At 38.5% G+C, this 20299-nt stretch overlaps 1 protein-coding gene and 1 non-coding gene across 5 annotated transcripts in view; both read left to right on the forward strand.

Moving 5' to 3' along the window:
* Cfap61 (cilia and flagella associated protein 61) overlaps positions 1-20299 on the forward strand; it is a 283555-nt gene that overhangs the window by 216194 nt on the left and 47062 nt on the right. For all 4 annotated transcript variants that reach the window (XM_047537641.1, XM_047537646.1, XM_047537643.1 and 1 more), the window contains exon 25: positions 7567-7772. In XM_047537641.1, coding sequence (XP_047393597.1) covers positions 7567-7772 — 206 coding nt within the window. The remainder of the gene's footprint in view (positions 1-7566; positions 7773-20299) is intronic.
* Trnag-ccc (transfer RNA glycine (anticodon CCC)) lies at positions 6273-6349 on the forward strand. Its single transcript has one exon. It is a non-coding gene; the product is annotated as a tRNA-Gly (tRNA).

Raw genomic sequence — 20299 nt, forward strand, 5'->3', positions numbered from 1 at the left:
AAATACACAAAATTACAACAGACCCACACCAAAGCACATTATTATGAAAATACCTAACATACAAAATAAAGACAGAATTTTAATGGCTGTGAGAGAAAAGAACCAAATTACATTCAGGGGGAAACAAATATGGATATCAGCAGATTTTTCAATCCAGATCCTAAAAGCTAGAAGGGCCTGGAACAACATTTACCAAGTCCTAAAAGAAAATGGATGCCAACCAAGAATCTTATACCCAGCAAAACTTACCTTCATATTTGACGATGAAATAAAATCCTTCCATGATAAACAAAAGCTAAAAGAAGTTACAAAAGAAAGCCAGCATTACAGAACATTCTCAGCAAAATATTCCATGAGGAAGAGATGAAAAACAAAGATGCAAATCAGCAAAGGGAGGAACTATCCTAAAGGAATTGTCAAATAAAGGAAAACCAAGTTGTGTCAAAAAAAATTAAAAAATGAGTCAAATGACCGGGAATACAAATCATATATCAATAATAACCCTGAATAATAATGGCCTGAATTCATCAATCAAAAGACATAGACTGGCAGATTGGATTAAAGAGAAGGATCCAACAATATGTTGCCTGCAAGAGACTCACCTCATAGAAAGAGATACCCATACACTAAAGGTAAAAGGATCAGGAAAAACATACCATGCACATGGACTCAGCAAAAAAGCTGGAGTATCCATCCTCATTTCAGATAATGTGGACTTCAAGCCAAAGTTAGTCAGAAGGGATAAAGAAGGACATTACATAGTGCTTAAGGGAAGTATAAATCAGCAAGACATAACAATCATAAATATTTATGCCAAAAACAGTGGCTCATCCATGTGTGTCAAACAAATCCTTCTCAATTTCAGAAACCAAATAGACCATAACACAATAATACTAGGTGATTTTAGCATGCCTCTCTCACCACTGGACAGATCTTCCAAACAAAAATTGAACAAAGAAACCATAGATCTCAATAACACAAACAATAATTTAGACTTAACAGACATTTATAGAATATACCGTCCAACCAAGAGCGAATACACTTTCTTCTCAGCAGCACATGGATCCTTCTCTAAAATAGACCATATATTATGCCACAAAGCTAATGTTAGCAAATACAAGAAGATAGAGACACTACCTTGTATTCTATCAGATCATAATGGATTGAAATTAGAAATAAATGAAAGAGTAAAAAACAGAAACTACTCCAACACCTGTAGATTAAATAATATGCTATTATATGATGAATGGATAACAGAAGATATCAGGAAGGAAATTAAAAAATTCTTAGAGGTAAATGAGAACAAAGAAACATCATATCAAAATCTCTGGGACACTATGAAAGCAGTACTTAGAGGAAAATGTATTTCATGGAGCGCATTCAACAAAAGAAGAAAAAAATCAACAAATAAATGACCTAACTCTACAGTTGAAAGCCCTAGAAAAAGAAGAACAGACCAACACCAAAAGTAGTAGAAGACAGGAAATAGTTAAACTCAGAGCTGAAATCAATGAAATTGAAACAAAAGAAACAATAGAAAAAATTGACAAAATAAATAGTTGGTTCTTTGAAAAAATAAACAAAATCGATAAACCCTTAGCCACAATAACAAAGAGAAGAAGAGAGAAAACCCAAATTACTAAAATTCGGAATGAACAAGGAAATACCACAACAGACACGACTGAAATACAAAACATAATTAGAAGCTATTTCGAAAATCTATACGTCAACAAAATAGAAAATTTCAAAGACATCAACAGGTTTCTAGAGACATATGAATTGCCTAAACTGAACGAGGAGGACATACACAATTTAAATAGACCAATTTCAGGTAATGAAATAGAAGAAGTCATCAAAAGCCTACCAACAAAGAAAAGTCCAGGACCAGATGGGTTCTCAGCCGAGTTCTACAAAACCTTTAAAGAAGAGCTCATTCCAATACTCCTCAAACTATTCCATGAAATAGAAGAGGAGGGAACCCTCCCAAACTCATTCTATGAAGCCAATATTACCCTGATACCTAAACCAGACAGAGACACATCAAGGAAAGAAAATTTCAGACCAATATCCTTAATGAACATTGACGCAAAAATTCTCAACAAAATTTTAGCAAATCATATACAAAAACATATTAAAAAGATAGTGCATCATGATCAAGTGGGTTTCATCCCAGGGATGCAAGGTTGGTTCAACATCAGGAAATCAATAAATGTAATTCACCATATCAACAGACTTAAAGTCAAGAATCACATGATTATTTCAATAGATGCAGAAAAAGCATTTGATAAAATACAGCACCCCTTCATGCTCAAAACACTAGAAAAAATAGGGATGGTGGGAACATTCCTTAACAATGTAAAGGCTATCTACACTAAGCCCATGGCTAATATCATTCTAAATGGTGAAAAACTGAAAGCATTGCCCCTAAAAACTGGAACAAGGCAGGGATGCCCTCTTTCACCACTTCTATTCAACATTGTCCTTGAAACTCTAGTCAGAGCAATTAGACAGACCAAAGAAATTAAAGGGATATGAATAGGAAAAGAAGAACTCAAACTATCCCTATTTACTGATGACATGATTATATACTTAGAGGAACCAGGAAATTTCACCAGAAAACTTTTAGAACTCGTAAGTGAATTCAGTAAAGTAGCAGGATATAAGATCAATGCTCATAAATCTAATGCATTTCTATACGTAAGTGATAAATCTTCAGAAAGAAAAATTAGGAAAACTACCCCATTCACAATAGCTTCAAAAAAATAAAATACTTGGGAATCAATCTCACAAAAGAGGTGAAAGACCTCTACAATGAGAACTACAGAACACTAAAGAAATTAATAAAACCTTAGAAGATGGAAAGATCTCCCATGTTCCTGGATAGGCAGAATTGATATTGTCAAAATGGTCATACTACCAAAAGTGCTATACAGATTCAATGCAATTCCAATTAAAATCCCAATGATGTATCTTACAGAAACAGAGCAAGCAATTATGAAATTCATCTGGAAGAATAAGAAACCCAGAATAGCTAAAACAATCCTTAGCAGAAAGAGGGAAGCAGGGGGTATCAGAATACCAGATCTTCAACTCTACTACAAAGCAATAGTAACAAAAACGGCATGGTATTGGTATCAAAATAGACAGAATAGAGGACACAGACACAAACCCAAATAAATACATTTTCTCATACTAGACAAAGGTGCCAAAAATATGCAATGGAGAAAAGATAGCCTCTTCAAAAAATGGTGCTGGGAAAATTGGAAATCCATATGCAACAGAATGAAACTAAACCCATATCTCTCACTGTGCACGAAACTAAACTCAAAATGGATTAAGGACCTTAGAATCAGACCAGAGACCCTGCATCTTATAGAAGAAAAAGTAGGTCCAGATCTTCAACATGTAGGCTTAGGACCAGACTTCCTCAACAGGACTCCCATAGCACAAGAAATAAAAGCAAGAATCAACAACTGGGATAGATTCAAACTAAAAAGCTTTCTCTCAGCAAAGGAAACTATCAGCAATGTGAAGAAAGAGCCTACAGAGTGGGAGAAAATCTTTGCACTCATACTTCAGATAGAACACTAATCTCCAGAATCTATAAAGAACTCAAAAAACTCTACACCAAGAAAACAAATAATCCAATCAACAAATGGGCTAAGGAAATGAACAGACACTTCACAGAAGAAGTGACGCCGTCCAGTGGAGTCAATTTGGCACGGTAGATAAACGAGTAGCGAGGCTCTTGAATTCAGAACGGTTTATTGTTGATTCAGGAAACCGGGGAACACCGGCACTTGAGGAGAGCTGTCTTATATCCCCTCCAGGACGTGAAGGGTAGGGCTGACGCCAATTATACGCAGATTAGGTGAGGAGCTAGCTCTCCAATCATGGTAAAAGTCAAAAGGAGCAGGCACGATCAGGAGCACTCGGGAACACCTGTGCACGCGTTGTGTGCGTGGACTTAATTGAATATGGCCAATGATAAATCACCTGGGTGTGCTTATGTTAATCAACCTCCTCACCACCGATGTGATCAAAACAATCTCTGTCTGGCTGCCAGGCGCCATCTTGGCATAGTCCGCATGGCATAGCCCCCAACAAAGAAGATCTACAAGCAATCAACAGATATATGAAAAAATGTTCAACATCTCTAGTAATAAGAGAAATGCAAATCAAAACTACACTAAGATTCCATCTCGCCCCAATTAGAATGGCGATTATCAAGAATATAAGCAACAATAGGTGTTGGAGAGGATGTGGGGAAAAAGGTACACTCATACATTGCTGGTGGGGCTGCAAATTAGTGCAGCCACTCTGGAAAGCAGTGTGGAGATTCCTTAGAAAACTTGGAATGGAACCACCATTTGACCCAGCTATCCCACTCCTCAGCCTATACCCAAAGGACTTAAAATCAGCATACTACAGAGATACAGTCACATCAATGTTCATAGCTGCTCAATTCACAATAGCCAGACTGTGGAACCAACCTAGATGCCCTTCAATTGATGAACGGTTAAAGAAACTGTGGTATATATATACAGAGGAATATTACTCAGGCATAAAGAATGATAAAATTATGGCATTTGCAGGCAAATGGATGAAATTGGAGAATATCATGCTAAAGTGAGATAAGCCAATCTCACAAATCCAAAGGACAAATGATATCGCTAATAAGCGGATGATAACATATAATGGGGGGTGGGAGGTGTTAGGGTTAGGGTTAGGGAGGGGGGCAAGAATGGAGGAAGGAAGGACTGTATAGAGGGAAAAGAGGGGTGGGAGGGGTGGGGGGAAGGGAAAAAATAACAGAATAAATCATACCATGTACAAACAGAAACAACATGTATCCCATTTGTTTACAATTAAAAAAAAAGAATACAAGCAAAAAAAAAAAAAAAAAAAAACTTGAGGAAATACACCTGAATGAAAAAGTTTAAGGGCATCCAGGACTATAGAAATACTTGTGGCAAGTGCAGAGAGTGAGCAGGTGATCAGGTAAGACCAGAAACCTGGGTCCTGGCTTCAGCTCCAGGACAAGAAGGGTGGACAAGTCCCACCCTTTCACACTAACTGCTCATGGATCTCTGTCCTCCCTCTTCCCCTTCCTCTCCTCTTCCCTTCTCTATCTTCCTTACTCCCTCTGCTTTCTGTTTCACTTCTCTTTTGTTTCTCAAAAGTCTGGTTCCTTGCCATAGCATAGCAGAGGACTTAAAATTACCTTTTTAAAATATCACTTTACAAATGACAGTTATTGCTTAAAATCAGAAACTACAGATAGTCAAATGAACAGAAAGAGAAGCAATAAAAATCACCCAGTCTCCCAACCATAGGAAATGAGCACTAAGATTTTTAAAAGTGCTGTTTCCCCCAAAATGGAATGATACTCTTCATTGTTGTGAACTCTTTTTGTAAAATAAAATGTCCTGTGAACCTGCATCCCTCTTATGAAATATATTTGTATTGGATCACTTTGCATCTCCCTTGAAGCATCATCTCCCAACCTCTAAGTCATATTTGTTCTCTCCCCTTCCACCAGTTACCCAGTTTCTCATCTGTGTTTGGGGTTGGTCTAGAATTTCTTTACCTGATACACCTCCTCATGTATCTCTCTGCGTGATTTGACAATTGGCTAAGTCTGCCTTAGGGCTTTGCCATGTGAGACCAGTTGCCTTGATTTATCTAAAAAGTTAAACCATGTGTCCTTGTTTAGATAAAATCCCCAGGTGATGTCCAGGACTAAGTAAATGTTCAACTTGCCTTGGCTTTGTAAATGCCACATTCAGGCTCAGAGTGAAAGCTTAAATCTTTATGCACTCAGAAAAGATTTATTTAGTGTTACTGTGTGCTAAACCTGGAGTCGAAGGGTAAAGTGAAGTCCAGTCAAATAAAACTCATGTTTGCCTACTGAGGCTTCCGACAGCCTGGGAGTGTGTGTCCAGTTGGTAGGTCAGTAGCTCTCAGGAGCTGAAATAGAAAAAGAAGTCATGACATGGAATTAGCTAGTGGCATCTTCTTTTGTCATCTGAGCTCATATGGCAGTTTTAGTTGATTGCTTAAAGGCAAAATGCCACAAATCCATACCTTGAACAATTTACAATCTAAAAGGTCACCTGCAGAACAAAAGCCATTTGCCAGTCTCAGAACTTCTTACTGGTAATGAACTGCATCAAACTCTCAAACACATCTATTAGGGATTCATCTTCTAAAATGACTGAAATTCCTTGTGATCACTTTGATTAGGATGTCTTCCTCAAAATGGTGCTGTGGGCTAGGGATGTAGCTCAGTTGGTAGAGTGCTTGCCTCCCAAGCACAAGGCCCTGGGTTCAATCCCCAGCCCTGCCAAAAAAAAAAAAAAAAAAAAGAAGAAAAAAGAAAGGTGCTGTGAAAAACTAAGAAATTTGGCAGTGTTAAATACCTTACAGAAGAGAAGAGGAAAGGGAGTGGGAGAGGGGATATGCTCACACTATGTTATACATATATGCATGTATGAGTACACCATGATAAAATGCATCATTCTGTACAATTAAAATGCACTGATCAAAAGGAAAGAGGAAAATAAAGAGGGAGAGAGGAGGAAGTAATTAATAAAGTCATTCTACTTGGTAGCCTGTGATGCCAGAGGATAAAATGAGATGTAGAGCTACCTAATAAAGCGAATCTAGAGCCTGTTTGCCACCCCTCACACCCCAGTGAATGTCCTCTCATCAAGGCCCCCATCTCTTTCTACATGAACACCTTCATTTCAGGGAGAGTAAATGGATTCCCACAGCACCCCCCCTTTTACAACTGGCCAGCTGTGATCCTCCCACTTTTGTTTCTCAACTTCCTGGAAGCTCACCTCTCCCAGGAAGTCTTTCCTGATAATGGCAGGCACAGGTACACTGCTCCAGTAGCTCCTTCACTGGAGGTTGGCACTTTTGTGGGCTTATATTGCTACTGGAGGGACTCCTAAAAATAAATAAGGGAACACTAAATTTTTAAATAATAATAAAAGAAGAAGAAGAAACACCTCATAAAAAAGAAGAAAGCCAGTTCCACTTACTCGCTATGTGAGGTATTGAATAATAGAAAATTGGTTGTAACCTGGCAACTAATTTAGAAACAAAGGACAATGTAATCACTGTTTAAAAATACCCTGAAGAACATTTAGTCATAAAGTCCAAGTATGTGGTTTCTTTTTTTATATACTAATATATCAGTGTAAGTTTATTAATCACAACAAACAGACCAAGATAAAATGTTAGTCATAGGAAATATAGGCAGTACCTTATGTTTATTTTTAAAGTTTTAGGGTATTTTTATGGATGCATGTTACTTGCAGAGAATAGTGAGTTTCATTGTGCCATATTTGTACATGCATGTGACATAATTTGGTGGTACTTTTATTCCCAAGCAGGTGGAGCATTATCTTCTGCTGAGTTTGGTCAATATCTATTACTGTTTTTGCAACAAGTGACAAGATATAACCTATTTTATATAAAGAATAAATTACGTGATAAAGTTCCCAAAGTCCAGAAGTGTTTCTAATGTTGTTTTTCTGATCCACCCCCTCCTCACAGGGTTCAGAAATAATAACAGGTAATGCGAAAAATGGGACATACTTCCGAATTCACGTTAACAAGTATAAAATGGTGGAGACTATCACATGCCTTTCTAAGGAGCCTTTCCCTGCTTCTAACTACATCCGCTTGCTTGGCCAGCATGAGCAAGTCCTCAACAACCTGTGTGCTCGTTTTGATGACAACCTGATCACAGATCTCTATAGGTAGGTTGCACATTGCCTCGGATGGTGGGGAATATAATTATATATAATAGTTCATGAATGAGGGATGTGTATTGTGATGTGCCAGAGAGCAAAACAGGAAACCCTGGGAGAAGCAAAAGTAGTAGAGATTTTGTTCTAATAAAGATTATGTAGCCACTAGCATTGGGTGGAAATCAGAGGATCACTTAAGGAAGTACATGAATTTGGATGTGTTTACACCTGGGTCTGGATCCCAGATGCAACCATGCACAGTCTTCAACTAGAAGGCTGAGATGAAATGACATTCAAGTCCCTTCCCATAAGGGAGTGCTAAGAGCAGTGGTCTTGAAGTAGGATGTGGAAGAATCTGGTCCTGGTGGGAACTCCACAGCCACCGGGCTGTTTGTGATCCTAGCCATCTTCCTCCCAGCACATACTCAAGCAGAGATGGGTGGCTATCTGTTTAAGATGCCAGTAAGAGAATTCTTGCACTGGGTGATCTAAACCTTTGTGTTTTCAAAGTCTAAGACACTCTTTCATGCTGCACCTCATGGAAAGCATGGCAGACTAGAATGGAAAGCTACTTCTGGATGCAGCCTACCACTTAGCAAGGCTAGGAGAATTTTCCTCCGTCTACAAAACAAGATGACAAAGCCAGTACCAGATATAGATGGAGGATGTAAGTCATAGGTTTCCAGTGTCCTCTATATTCATAGGAGTGACTGCCAGTATCAAGATCAATCTTTCTTCCTTCTTAATTCTTTTAAAATTATTGAATATATAAAACATACTCCACCTATTGTAAAAAGCATATTCACATATGTGAATCGCGCATGTACCCCTTAAGGTAAAATAGTACTGTAAATCTATGTGCCTACCATCAATGTTGAGAAACAACTCCTTACCTTGAGATATTGGAGTTCCTCTCTGCTTACAGCTCTATTTCTTGGGAGGCAGTCACTATCCTGAAGTCATTCTATTTCTTTAAAACCCGAACCAGCAAAATCTGTGAGAAGAACTTAACTCTGCCCTTGTGGTAAGAAAGCCGCTATCAACATCACATAAACAAATGGAAACAACCTGTCATTTATTAAAACAGGGACTGACTGGATTTGATCCAAGGATCATAGTTCACCCATCTCTGTTTTAAAGATATGTACATATATGATTTTCTAAATAATATATTAATTTGTTTCTTTCAAATAAAATCTTTAACTTACTGAAGAGAGTTGACATTTACTATGTTTGTGAGGGCCATCCATGTTAACTTAATATAACTACAGTTCGTTTGTTCTCCCTTTTGTATATTCTTCCATTGTGTGACTGTCACAGTTCACTCATGGATCTTCCTGTTGATGAATGTCAGTTGTCTCCAGTTTGCTGCTATTACAATGTTGTGGGTGCTGGGGGTCTACAGAATTTATCCTAGCTCCGTAACTGCTGGGTCCTGGGACATGCACTTCTTTGGCTTTACTAGTTGGTGCTCAAATGTTTCCCTCCAAATAGTCATACCCATCTAAACCTCCTGCCCCCCACAGTGTGTGAAAGTTCCTTTTGCTCCATACGGCTGTCACTTTGGTACTGTTCAGACTGAAAACTGGTCAGTCTGGTGGTACACAAAAGTATACTCCCATGATCTTAATTTGCCTTTCACTGATTAATAATGCAGTTACATGCCTTTTCACTGTTTCATGGGCCATTTGTGATAGTTTCTATGAAATACCTATTTATGACACTTGTCCATTTTTCTTTTGGTTACCATCTTCTTAATTCACGGGACTTGTTTATTTACAAACTTGTGTTGTTTACATATTTTAAACAACTTCTTACACTTTAAGATTTGTCTTTTATCTTTTTATATGGTGTCAATTAACAGATATTCTTAATTTAATGTAATGTCTTCTTCTTTTTTTTTTTTTTTTTGGTAATAAGGATTGAAACGAAGAGTGCTTTACTGCTAAGCTACATCCCTGGTCCCTGTTACTTCTTTTTAATATTTGAAACAGGATCTCACTAAGTTGTGGATGGTCTCACTAAATTGCTGGTCTCAATTTAATAATCCTCCTGCCTCAGTCTCTTGAGACACTGAGTTTACAGGTGTGCAACATTGTACCCAGTTCTCAAATAATTTTGTCCCTTTGCTTTTCCAAAAGTTTTATAATAAACTTGTCAAGTTCCATGAAAAGCTCCACTGAATTTCATGGGAACTACATTAGATCTTAGCTCAACTAGGTGAGAATTGACCTCTCTGATATTGGTTCCAATATCATAACATAGCATAAGTCTAATTTACTTAGATCTTCTTGTATATCTTTCAATAAAGGTTTATCATTTTTTTCCATAAAAGTCTTGCACAATTTTTGTTTAATATGATCCAAAGTGCTTTATATTTTTATTGTTATTCTAAATATCATTTTTATTGACTGATGCAGGTATATAGAAATGCCCTAATTGTTGTGTGCAAATTTGCTTAATTCCTTTATTCATTCAAATAATTTACCTATTATTCTTTCAGATTTTTCTACATAGGCAAATTATTTCATCTGCAAATAATGATAGTTCTCCTTCCTCTTTTCCAATCTTTGTGCTTTTCATTTCTTTTTCTTGTCCTACTACACTGACCGATATTTATAGTATAAAGTAGAATAGGAATAGTGAAGGATGGCAACATTGCTCTCATTCTTAATCTTAAAGGGAATATGTTCAGTATCAAATATGTAACATTTGCCATTTATATTGTTATAGATGCCCTTCATCAGGCTAAGAAAGCCCCTTTAGGTTCCTGGTTTGCTAAGCTCTTTGTGCATGCATGTTTAGTATGTCCATACATGTTTAGTATGTCCATACATGCAACTATACTGGGTTTTGAGCCCAGGGCCTTAGGCATGCTCACCATGTGCTCTACCATTCAGTTACATTCCCAGCCCAGCATTTTTATTATGAATGGATTTTGTGCTTTTTTTTTCTTTAACAGGAAAGAGTATTTCCAAACCCTTTTAAGCATAAAGATATCTTCATAATGTTTTTAAACATAAACCATATTTTTAAAAAGTATCAAATTCTTTAATCATAGCCTTTCCCTTTCCAACTCCTTGTAGTCTTTAATATAAACCTTAAAATAAAGAAAAGAAGAAGTAGGCTACTAAGATAGTGCAAGGGATTTTATGTTTGCTGTCAACCTTACTGGAAATATTTGAGTTCAAGGGGAATCACTTAGTGGTGAATGATATGCTAAGAATCTTCTCTGGACAAAAAGAAACATTTTCACATTTGACCAAATTAGAAGCCATGGCTGGTTTGTTTCTCCCTGAAAAGGTGATTTTGAGACTACTGCTTAGGGTCAAGCATTGGTGAGACTGAGATCACTAGTTGGGGCACAGCTGTTAACTGATGATAGCAATAATTTTAAAGGTTAATTTGATTTGTTAAGACTGAATATTTAGGATGACAAAACAAGATAGGATGGCACTGAATAGCAGGAGATGCTGAGTGACATCTGTCAGAAAGAAGCAGGGGGCAGAAAATGGTCTCTGATCATTTGTAAGGGAGGAGCCGTGGGTCCTGCCACGTGTTGGCAGGCTCTTCCATACGTGTGTTCATGTGCACACACAGCTGTGGCCACATTCTCAAGTGCCACAAAATACTGCCAGGTCCCAGTGCTGATTCTTGGCCCAGCACCGCCCACCCTGTCTGTTGTCAGACTGGCAAGGGTCTTTCCAAGCAGAGTGAATGGCTTAGCTGATTTTGGCCACGAAAAGATTACCATTTTTTTCCCCTGACCTTGGCAGCACAAACAACAGCTCTCATTCAAATCTGGGCACATTTTCTTTGTGCACTTCCATCCACCGTGTCTGGGGGCACCTTCCCCGATGCTGGGAGGGCTGATGGTTGGTTAACCAACCACCCTGTTGTTCCACAAGTCAGGCACTTGTGCAGTATCTGTCCTCTCCTGATGCAAAGAAACCCTCTGAACCTTTCCTCTGATTCCCTCAATCTATTCTCACCCCATCAAGGACCAGGGCAGTGCAGGCTCTAGCTGTGCCAATGGGAATGGTGGCAGCCATTTGGGTCAGATGTTGCTGTGGCAGGAGAGGCCTCAGGAGCTATGACTCACTTGGAGCCATATGGGGATGCAGGGTGGCAGGCAAGCAGTCAGCCACCAAGATGCACAGGCAGACAGCTGCCTCAGGACTGCAGTGCAGCTGAGGGGCTGCAGCCCAGGCTGGCTCAGAGTCCGCCTATATTTTATTCTTTGTTTTCACCTTGGAGTGCCAGTATAAACCATTGGCACTACAAAGGGAGAGAGCTAATTCACCACTGTTGTTTGTGTTCATGTGGCAGGGGATGGGGAGTCTTGATAGAGCGATTGATTTACCACTTGGGAAAAAGAATAGTGTTATTTTTAAATCATTTATTCTTTACTGAGCAAACCAGCATTTAAAACCGCACAACAAATGTGTTACTAAAATTCATCTTTTCCTGGTCTCCCTCTTAAAGCACACGTACACACAGGCATGCATGTGTGCGCACACACGCTTACCCACACACCCTCCCATCCCGACCCTGGCAGTCCCCTGCCTGCTAAGTCATCTGACATGTTCAACAGTGACCTGCTGACAGTGCTCCCCACTTCAGGGCACTGGAAGTGAAAGGAACTTCAAGGAGGTGCAAGTGGTCAGGGACTGGGAGCTCTGGCTGGAGGGAGGGGAGCTGAGGTGGCTTCCTGAGCTGCTGTCTGTCAGGGACTTTAACTAGGCATGCTCCACATTTTCTCTGCTTTCTTAACTCTGGCTTCATCTTCTTTTACCCCCACTTATCAATGACCCTGCATAAAAAAGGTCGTCCCTCCTGACTGTCCCCCCCTTAGCCTTAATTAACAGTCTGTAGCATCCTTTGTCCTCACAGCATGAATAGGTCTTGCCCTAGCTTCATTGTATGAACCCATCAGATACTCATATACCTTGATTAAATCACCTCTTTTCACATCTTAACATGCTCAGCTCTCAAAGCCTGCCCTCTGACGGCCCTCTCCTGCTGCCAGCAGGCCACCTCCTCCACTCTCCCAAACACTCAACAGCCTATTTTTAGTGGGTAAGTGCTGCTGTGCACAATATTCTAAATGGGATCCGAGCAAGTCCTTTAAAAGGCTGCCATTACCTTTTTGAACCATGAAGCTCCAGAAGCTGTTCCCTTTGGAAAGCCACCTTGTGCTGCCTCTGTCTTCCAAGTTGTAAAGCAGGATGCTGTGACCTACATGGTCCCCTAATTATTTATTAGACTGCAATTGGAATCATTTAATCGTGACTTGAAAAGGATTTTCTGTTCTGCTGTACTCATTAGCCTCGTGCTGTGTCCAGCAGCAAATTGCACACAAAATTCCAGGTGCCCATTTTCCCAGACTTTTCAAAATCTTGAAATATGACTGCCCACCCTACCTTCTCAATTTCTTTGTATATACATAAAAGGTATTGGTGATCATACATCCTAACACACTCCTATATTAAATATTAATACACTCCTATATTAAATCATAAATGCCCCCCAAAGGCCTAGGTGTTAAAGGCTTGGTCCCCAGCTTGGAAGGTAGTGGAACCTTTAAAAGGTGGATCTGGTGGGAAGTCTTTAGGCCACTGGGGCCATGTCCTCTATAGGAATAGTGGAACCTCAGTCCCTTCCTCTTCCTCTCTTAAGCTTCTGACCTTGAGATGAGAGGTTTCTTCCCTGCCATTGCTATCTACCACCCCCTCCAGAGTCAACAGGTCCCACCCAATTATGAACTGGAATCTCTAAAATCATGCACCAAATTAAACCTTCTCTTTAAAACTTGATTATCTCAGGTGTTTTGTTATAGTGATGGAAAGCTAACTAACATGCCCTCATAAACTTCCCTGTGAGTCACTTCCGTGTTACCAACCTGTCTTTCTATAGACTCTCTAAAGTGTTCCTGTTCATCTATATAGCTTCAGACAATGCCAGTTCTGTTTGAAGGGCTTGCAAAGGATCCTTTCCCCAATGATATGATAAAGTAAAAAAAAAAAATCTGTTCTCTTTATTTTGCTTTCTAGTCATTTGATTAGCCTCTATTTTACTACCCTTCTGAAAGGCAATTTTTGTTGGGTTGCGTACATTCACTGTCTAGGGAGTCCTTATTAATCATTTCCTGGTCTCCTTGCTCCAAAAGGCAGATCCTCACCAAGTAGTATTTCTTCTACTATTATGAAATCAAACCCAAGTCTTGAATATCTCTTATTCCCAAGATGGTTAACCTTCAATCTAGAGATATTGATATAGACCAAAGTGGTCTTCAGTCTGGAGATACAGAACAAGGCTGGGGAGTGGGGAATACAACATATGACCATTTTAAGTTGCAATATTGTTTTGATTAAAACTGGGTTTTGTTTTGTTTTTTATAATGTATGTCACCTCACCCCATCTTTGCATTTGATATTTGTGTGGAAGGTGAGGTAGTTTGGAACTGTCCTGAAATGATAGCTAGCACATGTTGCTTCAGATATTCACACCAAAGATTATAGTGTGAAAGGAGAACAAACTCACCATTCACATAGTCAGAAACAAATATTAAAAGTATTGAACATATAGAGTGCCACAGGGATTTTTTAAAAAGCATGTCTCGTTTTCATGAAAATGTCATTTGTCATACCATTTTTAGCATTTACTAGATAGACCTGGGTTGAGATGTTCTGTGATTTTGAGGTCTCAGGAAGTTAGAAATTCTTATTTCAAGTACTTCAATTTTGCCAGTGTTAGTAAGAATGTTTGCCAGGAAGATAGGGCCCATGAGTGAATGAAAGAAATGAATATCCCATCTAATATTATGTTAAAATCAATCACTAGTGACAATGCAGAGAATGAGCAGCAAATTCAGTATCAGGCAACATGGATGGGAAGTAGGGGAAGCAGAGTGGGAACTCAAGTATATTAACAAATATCACTTCACTAGCGTTTCCCTGCTTCACTTTGTTCGATGTGAACTCCTGTAGTTTTTCTACCACCCTTTCTAAGCAGGCATTGTTACCTCCTAAAACAGAGGAACTTGTCAGTATTCCCCCCAAAGGCAAAACTAGTGCTTTCATTATTTGAAAGGAACCATGTCTATTTAGGTCGTATATTAATACCAGGGGGAGATGATTTCAGCCCATGGATGACCCTGTAACCAGAAGATGGTGCTGGAATGTGAGCTGTACACATCACACACATGGCCACATTATAAAAACAAGCTCAAACTTTTCACCAAGCCTTATAAAAAACAAAGAAACACCTTATGATACTCTGCCACCCTTAAGCTATCCATGGCTCCCTTGCCACAGCTGCCATCCTGCCCACCTTTGTGGTCCTGCAGCTTCTTACTGTATAGTTGGGTCTCTGTATCTGTGGGCTTTGCATCTTCAGATTCAACCAGCTGTGGATCTAATACATTCAGGGGAAAAAATTGCATCTGCACAGAACATGCACAACTTTTTTCTAAACCATGCAATATAACAACTATTTACATAGCATTTGTGTTGTGTATTGTAAGTAATCTAGAGATGATCTAAAGTATTCAGGACAATAGTGTAGATGATATGAAAAAACTGTTTCATTTTATTTAAGACTTGAGCATCCTGTAGGGGTTGGGGTGCATGCCCTGGAAACAATTCTCCATGGATACCAAGGGATGTCTCTATATTCTGACTCCTCTACTATGTAAAAGTAAATCATTGCTCCCTTTCCTTAGAGTAGTAATGTATGAGACTCTCCAACAGAGGGTTCAAATTCTGCATTGTTCCTGGACAAGTCATCTAACCTCACTGAGCATCAGTTTTCTCATCTGTATAATGGATATATAGTCTATAGTAAATCTTCCCGCATCACAGGATAAAAGTAAATGAGATGTGAAAGTGTAGTGCAGATGCATTTCTTTTTAAAGTACAGAAAGTACTAGAAGAGTGTGAAGTTTTGTGATTACTTTAGTTCATGTGATTACTTTTTAGTTCACATATTCACGTTCCTCCAGGCTCACGTTAACCTTTGTGGAAAAATGAAAACACTTCTGGTCTTTTATACAATATTCCTTCTCCCTCCCAAACTGATAGAAATTTAGAAAAATATAGTACTTCCTTTAATAATTCAAATGACAAGTGTTTTTAAATTACATTATATATGCGCTTGCTAAATCTCTTTTTTAAATTATCTATGTGGAGGTACACATGATACACTTGTTTTCAAAGTCATGCTCTAAGATTAAAAATTACTTAAGAAGAGGTCATTCTCAAAAATTAAATTATATAATTGAGAAGTCTGATGTTTTATTTAGGTTAATAAAATATATACTAAGATTAGAGTCAATAATGTACCTCCCAGGGCACTTTGTAGCAAGGGAATGGATCAAATGTTTCTATCTAAGCCACACTTAGAGATGATTTCATTTCAAACCACCAAAGCAACCAAATAGGTTTTGAATCATTTAAAATTTGAAAGTATAAATTGTGTGAGTTATGAAGTATGGCTAGAATCTAAAGTCTAATACTTAACCTATTACATAGTCTTTGAACTTGCTTTGGAAAAAGTGTTTTTTGTGTTGTCAAGAATTACAAATACTGTAGACCTGTGCTATCTGCTATCGTAGCCAATTGCCACATGTACCTACTTAAATTTTAATTAAGATTAGGGCTGTCAATGTAGCTCAGTGTTAGAGCATTTGCCTACCATGTGCAAGGCCCTAGGTTTGATACCCAGCACCAAAAAATAAAACCAAGAAAAGATTAGATAAAATTAAAAATTCAGTTCCTTAGTCACACTAGCCACATTTCACATGCTCAACAGCCCCACGTGACTTCCATTTCAGCCAGTGCATTTCCATCTTTGTGGAAAACTCTATGGGACAAAGCTGACATAGATCAGTCGCATTCATGCAATTTGTAATGGGTAGCGTTGGGCCACAGCATCTGTGAACAATTATATCTCATAATGCTAATCACCAGTCCCTTTGGTTCTCAGTCCCTAACATGTAGAGGATGTTGCTAACAGATGAAAGACCAACAGGTAAAAGGTGGAAGTGATTTCTCTCTCTATCTGCTTTTGTGGGTTCAATTAGGAAGGAAATTCTTCCTAGATCACATGCCCAAATTAGAAAATGGGGAGGATGATGTGGGAGAAGGGTTTTGGGGGCATTTGGTCATTCTACAGGTGACACAAGGGGCGCTTGGCCTTGCTGAATGAAATAAAGATTCTACCTGACCTCATCCTTCCATGCGTGTTTACCATTCAACTGACCAAATCCCATGCATCCTGCTCCTTCATGCCAGCCAGAGTTATCCAAGAAAGTCTTGATGGTGATTATCTTATCCTCTTGTTAGATCTCAAGTCTCAATTTGGGATTCAAAAGAGTACATTCTGAGCTGACTTTTGTCCCTCTGAGCATCTTTGCAATGTCACATTTCTTTTTAAACATGTGCAGTGGGGGTTTAAAGTCTTTTATAGATTTTCTTCTTCTTCATTACATGCCCATCTGGCAGCATGTGGTTGAAGGTTATTATTTATGAGGTTAAAAATAAACGACTGAGTTGTTCTATTGTGATTGGAATTGCTAAAATTAGAGTATTTCAGAAATCACGTTGTCAGTCTTCTGAACCACGAGAAGGAATTGGCCTACCTGCCTATGTTTTATGGCAAATGAACAATTGTTGGAAGAGACGCTTTGAAGCCAACCGTGCAGCCAGGGTATCATCACGTACAACTTCTCATTCCTTTCCTCCTAGACCCGGATCTTTTTTAGGTTTCTTTTTGAGGATTATTTTGTAAATATTTGTTTAATGTTCATTATTTCCCATTACAAAAGTAAATTGTGGTTTTGTTTTTTAAATGTTTTAGTTGTAGATGGACACAATACCTTTATTTTTATGTGGTGCTGAGGATCAAATTCAGTGCCTCACACATGCTAAACAAGCACTCTGTTGCTGAGCTACAACTGCTGGCAATGTGTGTTTTTATAGAAAATGTAGAAAAATATTTCAAATGCCATGTCAAATATAAATCCCATACCTAATCCCAATACCCAGAACCTGTTTTTAGATGATTGATCTGTATGGGATGAGAAGAGTCAGAGGGTATCTGCTGTTTGGTCCTAGGATTAAGACCTGAAGCAAGCTCTTGCACAGTATAACTTACCTGTCTTGGAACCTAGGTGCTATGGTGACCTTAATTACAGTCCAGGATATTCATCTTATACATGAGAAAAACAGAATGGCAGGGCATGCAATGGCTCACAACCAAGACAGTGGCATCAATAGGAACAGAACCAGACTTCCCAACTCTTGGTCTAATTCCCTGTATATAGGACAAGAGAAATAAGTGGTCATGATACAATGAGCTTCCTTTAGAAAAAAACCAGCTGACATGTTTAACTTTTCAATTACTTGTTACAAGAAGATCAACAAAAACCAAAATTCTGACATAAGGATAATGTTATTTCTCTACAAGGGGATGCCCAGGTTAATGTGTGTGTAAAGGAAGAAGATATTAGAACTTCAATTTGTATTTTCTCTTTAAAAAATAGAAAGGAGTCAAGCTTTATTGTCAGTTGAAGCATACTCACACTGGTTGCCTCTTGGGCCAGATGAAAGTTAGATGTGTATCTGTATGGTTCACCACATTCAGAGTACATGTGGGATATCATAGTTTAAAGTCAGCTTTGTTCAGTTGGGATCCTCCTGCAGTTTGTGTGTATATAGTTTTATGTATTTACAGGTTCTTACTGTTTTTAACCTCTACAAAATGGATAAGAGCAAGAAAAGGACTCTTCCAAAGGAACTATAGATTGAAAATCCTGCTTAAATTTGTATAAGTGAACCAAAAAATGACAGAGTCAAAGTGTCTCCCATTCAGCTCTTCATCAGCCACATTATGAGTAGATACAATGATTAATCTACCAATGGAATCTACTCTGACTAGTTTAAACAGAAAGCAATGTACTGCAAGCTTCAGGTGGTATGTAATATACCTTGTATGGACCAAAGGAACAGGCGTTAGTTTGGCTTCCAGGAAAAATTCAGAAAATGACTCTTCCCAACCTGGGCAATCTCTATCACAGTATGGAATTTGTGGAGCTAAAGAATTGCTGCAATACATGCTAGTTCCACAACCACTCCTCTCTTCCATGATCCACACCAGCAAAACGGGTACCCTAAATTATGTCTCTTGCCCACAGGAGATTCTGCTACAGATGCTGCCATGACAGGTCTTTCCAACAAAAGTAAGCAGGGACTCCACCTCACAGTGTTTATGTCCATCATTCAAGTCCTAGGTGGGAGTGTCTCTTCAGAGGGAACTCAGTCCCATATGGAGCCCACACTATATATAAGCATGAGAAATTTAATCTTGCTTTCCTACCTACAGCATTTTAGCTAAATCATTCTGCAGAGTCTAAAATGCAGCTGGCTTAGCCAGTCTATAATATTTCCCCTAATTACCTCACCAAACTTGATTAGAAGTTAACTTCCCCCAAATGCAAAATTATCAAGAAGGTCATTTGAATGGAAACAGCCTAGGTGTCCTTCAACAGATGAATGGATAAAGAAAATGTGGCATATATACACAATGGAATATTACTCAGTCTTAAAGAAGAATGATATTATGGCATTTGCCAGTAGATTGATGGAGCTGGAGAATATCATGCTTAGCATGATATTAGTGAAATAAGTCAATGCCCAAAAAATCAAAGCCCAGATGTTTTCTCTGATAAGCAAATGCTGATCCATAGTGGGGGGTGGGGTGGGGCTAGGGAAGAATGGAGGAACTTGGATTGGGCAGAGGGGAGTGAGGGAAGGGCGAAAGGTGTAGGGGTGCAAAGGATGGTGGAATGAGACAGAAATTACTACCCTATATGCAAGTACGATTGCATGATTGCGTGACTGGTGTGACTCTGCATCATGTACAGCCAGAGGAATGAGAAGTTGTGCTCCATCTGTATACAATGTGTCAAAATGCATTCTTCTGTCATGTATAACTAATTAGAACAATTTTTTTAAAAAAAGAAACTAAGAGTAGAACAGTGATTATGGGGGGGCGAGAAAAGTGGGGTGGGGGAAAGAAGGCCATTTGAAATCTGGATTTATATCCACTTCAATAAGGATAAACTTTGCCTTAATTATATACAATCCAACCAACCATTATCCAAAATCCTAGGAGCAGATTTATGGAATTCAGTATTTTTTTTCCAAATTTTGATGAACCATATATACTGTTTCACCTAAACACATAAAAGTCTTCACAAAATGTAAGGAATATTTTTTAAAATACCAAATTGTTTTTAAAGTTACTGGATGTAATTTAACTACCTCCCCAAAACACACTCAAGAATGTTTATAGGAGTACTTAAAATGATAATACCTAACAAAGTAAAACTCACAGTTTCTGATATCCAATCAAAAAACTTACTAGACACACAAAGAAATAGGAAAATGCAACCCAGAATGAGGATAAGAATCCATAAATCAAAATTAACCCAGAACTGACACAGGTTTTAGAATTTAAAAACAAACATATTAAAA

Source organism: Sciurus carolinensis, chromosome 2 (genome assembly GCF_902686445.1).
Source record: "Sciurus carolinensis chromosome 2, mSciCar1.2, whole genome shotgun sequence".
Lineage (NCBI taxonomy): Eukaryota > Metazoa > Chordata > Mammalia > Rodentia > Sciuridae > Sciurus > Sciurus carolinensis.